Genomic DNA, 7,604 nt, shown 5'->3' on the forward strand with positions numbered 1-7,604 from the left:
TGCCTTATTTTGACCAATAGCGAACAGACCTCGAGATGACGCTATCCAATAAGACGTCATCGTTCCCATAGCGTCGGTTAGTCTTGCTGAGTAAGTAGTGTGTGTTCGTTTGTCGTGAGTGTTGGATATTGGTGCTGGTGTTGCGATAATAGGTATGACACAATATTGTGTGTAGTTTTCAATTCTTGGCGTTTTTCACGTTATCTAAAGTGGATCTGGACATTGGTAGTGCTTATACTATTTGAATAGTGTGGAATCGTGATGTATGTACAACTTGTATTATTTATCAACTGACGCCATTGTTTTCCATTTTGCGACATAATTCGTTTTTCCGTATTAAATGGAATTCACAGTTGGCTTGTTAATAGCATTAATGTGATAAAAAAAATTTTACAGTAGAAAATGGCACGTACGAAGCAAACCGCGCGTAAGTCTACTGGTGGAAAAGCGCCAAGGAAGCAGTTGGCGACAAAAGCAGCTCGTAAAAGTGCACCTTCTACTGGAGGTGTGAAGAAACCTCATCGTTACAGGTATGTGATACAGATCATAAAATTTCAATTTCCACTTGTGCAAGTGCAATGAGGATGTGGGAGTGTTCTAGAATGTGACAGTACAGTTGTTGCGCGAGTTGGTGTTAAGGGGTGTGGGGGCTATAGCATCATTAACACTCGTTTTACTTTTGTTTGATAAAGTAATATGGAACTGCAAAGGAATGGTCACGGTTACGTTTTTTGGTGTTTATTCGTCTCGTTCTGACACTTGGGTATGGAGTCGTATTTGCAATTAGACGCGAATTGAGCTTTGTGCTGAACGTAGTGTATATGAAACTTCAATTTATTGGGCTGTAGGAATTTTACGTAAAACTTAAGTCAGACGTCACATTGACATTTGTGGTTGTTTGCTTGGGTTCACATCTTTTTAAATAGTTCTGTTTCTTGAGAATTGTATTGTTCATAGTCGGCCATTTTGTGGGTGCACCTTTGATTTTGTAGGATGCCATGTTGTAAATGACGAAATCATTCCTAGAAATTTTTGTTCACCGTCGTTCGAAGAACTACTCATTTTGACAGTACAGTTGACATCTCCGTATTTAGAATCTAAAAGTGCTTCTAAGGTCCTATTTGCTGCATATGAAACAGTCCCTGCTCCTTTCATACGACGGAAGAGATCGGTTCGTGACAGGTTGTAGAGGTGGTTTTTGGCGGGAGATCGTCCATGTTTTTCTTTTAGACATTTGATTACAACTAAGTGCTTTTAATGTATGGAGTAATTTCTAGAAGTATGTTAGTCTTCAATACTCATTCGCTAGTATCGAATACATGTGTTGCTATGATAAAACTGCGTGGTGTCTCTACTTTTAGTATAGTAGACAATGTTTTTCGCAGGCCTGGAACTGTGGCATTGCGAGAAATCAGACGTTACCAGAAGTCAACTGAGTTGCTGATCCGCAAATTGCCATTCCAGCGTTTGGTGAGAGAAATTGCTCAGGATTTCAAGACGGACTTGCGCTTTCAGAGCGCTGCAATTGGAGCTCTTCAGGTAGGCATTGTTGGTGCCAGCTGTGATTGTCTAGTATTTGCTTTGGAAGTTGAAATACAGATTTGTAAATTGCCTCTCGTGTGAATCAATTATGTTAATCTGTGTTCAACATAGACTTTTAAAATTTTCGTAATTTTAACTAGGTTTACTCGGACGATTGGTAAATAAGTTAGGCTTATGCTCTATCTGCAGGCATTCTGTTAAATGTAATGTAGAAATGCTTTCTCGAGTTGTCCCTCTTAGGTTGTGGGTGTATTTGTCTTGTCACAATGTTGATTGCAATCCTGTTACAAATTGTAATTGCAATAGTGTTTTTTTGAGTTCACTGATAAGAATGATTGACTTTTGGAATTAATGAAAAAGTGATGAATCAGCTGTAATATTCCTCAGTCTATATTTCAGCATTGAGATCACCCACTTGCCTGTCATATGAACTGGACATGGGTTTTGGAAGTGTCTAGAAATTTGGTAGCTGTGTGTGTGTGTGTGTGTGTGTGTGTGTGTGTGTGTGTGAGAGAGAGAGAGAGAGAGAGAGAGAGAGAGAGAGAGAGAGAGAGAGAGAGAGAGAATGTCTTTTTGCTAGTGACAAGGGCAATAAGTATATTGACTAGCAATGTTATTGTTGGAACAATTCGAATTATCTTGAATTAGAAGAACCTGCTAGTGATTAGTCTGTGTGATCAAGTGGTACCTATTTGTACTCGTCACATGTTGGGTATTTGCTTTGCTTTTTATTGTAGTTTCTTCATTTTGTATACTGGATTAGATAGGGAAAACGAAACATTTCGTGCAAGGTAAGATTGATTCAACAGATGTGGAGGCTGTGTAGGTGGCATTGTAGATAAACGAAAACCAGTGAGTTGGAAGTGACATGTAAAGGTTACATTAGAAAAGGATATGTAGTGTTTTCTGAAAGGCAAGTCTCAAGAATGATTAAGCTTTCCACAAATCCCATGTGTCATTAATTTTCCATGATGCTGTTATGGTTTCCATGATATTAATTTGAACATTTCATTCTGGTGACTAGATAAAATCATAAGTAGTGTAATACTTCATATAAAGATGAGATGACACACAATCTTGGTTGGGTTGTGTGTGGCCACAAGTGTTAGTGCAATATACAGTAATATTGGAGTACTACTGAGCAAGCTTGACAAATAGTTCAGTGTTATGCAAAATATTTTGGGGCTGTGCCGAAACTGCTCGTCACATTCAACCTGTTCTCTTGGTGCAAGTGCTGTTGTGAAGTAAATGTCGAGGAATCACTTTCCTACAATGGGCAAGTGAGTGTTTCATACATGAAGGGCTATGGAATGTCATGAACACAATCACAGCCAGTCATACTGCAGTGAACTGTAACTACTCTGCATCTTACGTTAATTTTCATAAATATTGCATTTTTGTTCAAAGTGGATATGATGTAAGATGGCTTCGCTTAAGTTAGACTTTAACAAAGTATTGCCAAGTTGGGGAACTGAGGGAATTTTGATTGTGTTGAAGTGGTACAGCCAATTTTTGAATGTGTTATCAGTAGCAATAAGATGGCAGTCTGGTTGTAACTTGTATACAATTATTAAAATTGGAGTTGCTTTAATTTGTTGTAAAATGTAAACATGAGGGACATAAACATACTTTAATCTCTTTACAGGAAGCAAGTGAAGCCTACCTGGTGGGTCTCTTTGAAGATACAAACCTTTGTGCCATCCATGCAAAACGTGTGACCATTATGCCTAAAGATATTCAGCTTGCTCGGCGCATCCGTGGTGAACGTGCTTAAATGAAGCATGATGGCATTGTGGAAGTGCCACATTCCAACCCTGGCAAATTACATTACCAGCTGGTTTTGACTGTCCTAATGTTGAACATAAACCCTTATAACACTGCCAAGTTTGAAGACATTTTACTGTGCACTTCATTTAAAGCTGTAGTGGCTGAAGTTAATGTATTGCTGCAAGTGAAGAAGCCACTATATTTTGTGTCCATTTAGGGTGTTTTGTAAAATGGTCTTGCTGAAGTGCATACAAGTTCTCTAGAACATGTAATTTCACTAATTGTTAAAGCACAATTTGTGTGTAGTTCTATTTAAGTGACATTGTGTAGTTTGTGGTCTAAACTGTGACTTGTGTAGTAGATGTTAGAATTAAGGCATTTAAGTTTTTCTTGTAGTTCTTATGGTCTTGTGGAGATCTAACTAGATGTAGACGAGGAGTTTGTCTGAGCTCGAGTATATGCATATGTATTTTGAATCTTTATGATCTTTTTACTTTCATATTTTTCTCCAAAATAGTATGTGGTTTACATGTTGACAGTTTGGCTTATTTTTCAGCAGTTTGGAATAAAGCATTAGTATGTACTGAATTCTTGTTTTATTGACATGACAGTTGGTACTTAAACAAAAATTATTTTTCAAAATATAATCTGATAAAGTGGATAACAATCTAACATGATGATGGTCTGCTTTTGTTAGACAATGTACAACATGTTGCTATTTATTGAACAAAATACATTCTCCAATAAGTACTATAAAATATTCCTATTGTGCTTGATAAGAATGCATGGGGGTTAATTTCACAAGCATTCACAGAATGCTTGTATTGAATTTAGTGTACTTTATACGTACTTCATGTGTGGATATAAGTGAAATAAAAGCTAAATTGTAGAACTTGGGAATAGTCCTCATGCTTGAGTAACTGAAGTGTATACGTTTAAAAACTGTGGGTTAAAGGGTTTATAAATGTCTGGCTACTTGGACAGTCCACACATTTAAACTCAAAATATTGGTAGGCTGAATTTATAAAAATGAAGTAAATTGTTAGTGTGATGCTGCTTCTCTAAGAAGCAAACCCAAAGCAATAAACTGCAATGGAATTGATTTAGGAAACAAGGTTAACACTTATCAGAATGGAGCTCTCAAAAAGATTAATGTGATGCAATTTGGTGGGAGAACTGGTTAGCAAATGATTAAAAGTACTTCAAAAGGTTTGCTGCTTGTGCTTTAAAATCAATAGCAGTGTAGGCTTAAATAGCATGTTTACCCTTTGGGAAAAGGTTTTAACATGAGGCTGCCAGCAGCCACAACTCTCATGGCCTGGTGGTGAAACATCACTATACATAAGACAAAGCATGTCTGTCCTGAAATTGTTTGGGGTGTTGGTTTTCAAGGGAGTGAAGCAGTTTCACAGCTTAAGATTCAGAGTGGTTAAAAATCAGATGGTTGTATTGACCAAGCTGAATTGACTTTGGGGGGGGGGGGGGGGGAATGGCAATGATTAAGCACTGCACATGACCAGCAGCAAGTGTTTTTTCCAAGACAAAATTTTGAGATGGCAGTAAGTGTTCCTTCAGATCCAGGAATAGAAATGTAGAGAAGTTATCTTCAGAGGTGGGTATACTTAGTATACATATTGCTGAATTTACATAATGTAAGATTAATACTGCAGCCTGGTTTGGCATGGGCATAGGTTGTTATGCCTGTAGTGTTGAGTAACTGGATAGTTTACAAAATCTTTACTTCTAATCCTCTTTTGAGTTTTTTATAGAATGACTCATTGAAGGGAAGGTTTTGGTGGATAAGTGCTATCCTACAAGAGCACTTTCTCATATTGTAGGCTTTAATTAAAGTTGGTCAAAAGCATTAAATGCAATTTATGTAGTCCTTATTTCTAAAGGTATATAGTGAACTTTACTGGCATGTGTATGTGGGATTAGCAGTTTTCCCAACCTTGTCAGTTTTGTTCGAAAAACTTAAAGTTCAGACATTTTCATGGGCTTAATTGCTAAGAGAATTTGGGGGTAAGGCTGGTTTGGACTATGTTTAACATTACACCCTATAATTGCACTTGCTTTAAGTCTTGTTACCAATGTCAAGACTTTTTATTATAGGCAGGTGTCCAGCAATAGGTGGTAGCTTCATGGCATTGGGTTCCTAATTTGTCCAGATCAGTTTTCTTGAAATGAATTGTTCAGCAGAAATTAGTAGTGCCAACATCAATGACCCAGAACACAGGAAGATATGAGCCTATTGAAAAAAGTGGAGTATGTGTACAACCATGTGTATTTGCTGGCCTTGCAATCAATTTGTAAGTGAACATATCCCAGTTTTCCATTATATACTTGGCTGTAGTGTTGTCTTGTATTTCACAATATTATTGTAACTTACTGTGACTGGTAATTACTAGTATTGCAGACTCTTGTTTATAAAAATTGTCATATTTCAGATGCAGGAAACTGTCTCAACTTGATTTCCTATAATGCATTGTTAGAAGCAGTTAATTGCATGATTGATTTTGACACTAAGGACAAAAAAGGTGTTCTTACAGGGACAAACTGAAAGTATTGCCATAAAAAGATGAAGAGGAAGGAAAGACGAGTCTCGTACTAGAGCAGTATTATGTTACAGATTCACAAGCAGAGGTGTTAAAATAAGAAACCCTACCTCAGTGTTTGTGTTTCTGAACCCAGGGTGAAGATAGTGCAGGTTGCTGCTTCTTGGCAAGTCTCCTAAAGACCAGCATGGAAAAAACTAGGAACGCAAAAACGGCTGATACACTTGCTTCTATTCATGGACATATTGCGTCATTTCCAACTAAGCAAACCCTGTATGGAAAAACATTTTCTACTTAAACAGTGTAAGCTACACATGAAGTGTTTCTTGTCAAATATCCTGATAATGTCTTTCCATTATTATCACAGATATTTCAATAACCATTTATGTTTGAGATTTGGTAGGCCCAGTGTAGACACATGCATTAGGTGTGGAGAACTGAATGTTAAAGTGAAAAGCATTGCACTTAATGATTGTGCTAAACGTGTAGCTGCAGCAAAAAGTTATACAAAACACTAGAAGATGCAACCAAGTTACGCACAGAGGATTTTCTTGCTTTAACAGTTGACTACATGTGAAATTTATGCTTACCTCAGATAGCAGTTCAGGACATGTATTATCGTCAACTGACAATTCCAGTTTTCTGCGTGCATAACATGAAAACTAATTCAGTATGCTATATCTACAATGAGGGGCAAGCTGAGAGAAGTCCAAATGAGGTATGCAGTTTTCTCCATTATTTCAATACCTGTGTTAAAGAATTGTGGTTGTTTTGTGACAGCTGTCCAGGCCAGAACACGAACACCACTCTCACCACATGGCTATAAGTGCTCCTTTTTTAACATGACTACTTTTCCCTATCACACTTTCTGCCAAATGATAGGGACTTCACAGTAGTGAAAAGACAACTGTGTACAGACTCTGCACAATGAAGGACGTGTGTCAAGTCAGCTCTTGTGCTAAAGCAAATTGTTACAATCGTTGAAAGTGAGGTTGTTTATGATTACATCAAATGGTGGCCACATATTACAAAAATGCCAATTCCATAGATATCTGTTAAGGACATTCCTAGAGATAAAAAGGTGTCATTCACTGTTTCAACTTTTATGGGTGCTTATCCAAATGGTGTGTCCAATCAATGAAATTAAAAGGTATATGCAAAATTCCTGACTAATGAATCCAAAGCATTTTATGAGAAAATTGCAGCTTGGGAAACAAAGACAAATGGAAATTGCAATTTCATTTTGTCCTGTATGTATATTTCCCTGGATGATTTACTGTTCCATTGTATTCTGAATGTTTTTCAATAAAGAAAATACATTGTTTATATGCCAAAATTTTATTGCATAAGAAGCAAAACTGCAGTTAATTTGAAGAACTACTTAAAAGTCCTTTTTTAAACCGAGATTTTAACATTAAGGAATACTAGATATTTGTGTATTGAGTCTTATGTAGTTTCGATGTATGTAACATAATGCAATAATTTAGTGCAATATTTGCTTCAGTAAGATGACAGGTTTTGGTTGCTTCTGAAAGAGTACCTCTAGGGACTTAAGTCGCTCTGCAAATTCACGATTCAAATATGGTAACCAGTGCCAGGCTGTGGGTGTCTAAAGCCAAATTGAACTTGTTCAGAGTTTCATTAGTTTGCAGTCATGTTAAAGATGTAAATGCTATGTGCTTGTTTTGTGGAACCTGTCTCAAAATGAGAATGGCTCGTAAAAATCTGTGCTGTGACATC

The 7,604-nt window shown here is 37.0% G+C and overlaps 1 protein-coding gene across 1 annotated transcript; it reads left to right on the plus strand.

Moving 5' to 3' along the window:
- Nucleotides 1-46: 46 nt before the first annotated feature.
- LOC126334531 (histone H3.3A) lies at nucleotides 47-3,897 on the plus strand. The gene is made up of 4 exons (XM_049996888.1): nucleotides 47-152; nucleotides 397-530; nucleotides 1,386-1,539; nucleotides 3,188-3,897. The coding sequence occupies exons 2-4, from the start codon at nucleotides 403-405 to the stop codon at nucleotides 3,314-3,316; spliced, it is 411 nt and encodes a 136-aa protein (XP_049852845.1). The 5' UTR covers nucleotides 47-152; nucleotides 397-402; the 3' UTR covers nucleotides 3,317-3,897.
- The last annotated feature ends 3,707 nt before the right edge of the window (nucleotides 3,898-7,604 follow it).

Source organism: Schistocerca gregaria, chromosome 2 (genome assembly GCF_023897955.1).
Source record: "Schistocerca gregaria isolate iqSchGreg1 chromosome 2, iqSchGreg1.2, whole genome shotgun sequence".
Lineage (NCBI taxonomy): Eukaryota > Metazoa > Arthropoda > Insecta > Orthoptera > Acrididae > Schistocerca > Schistocerca gregaria.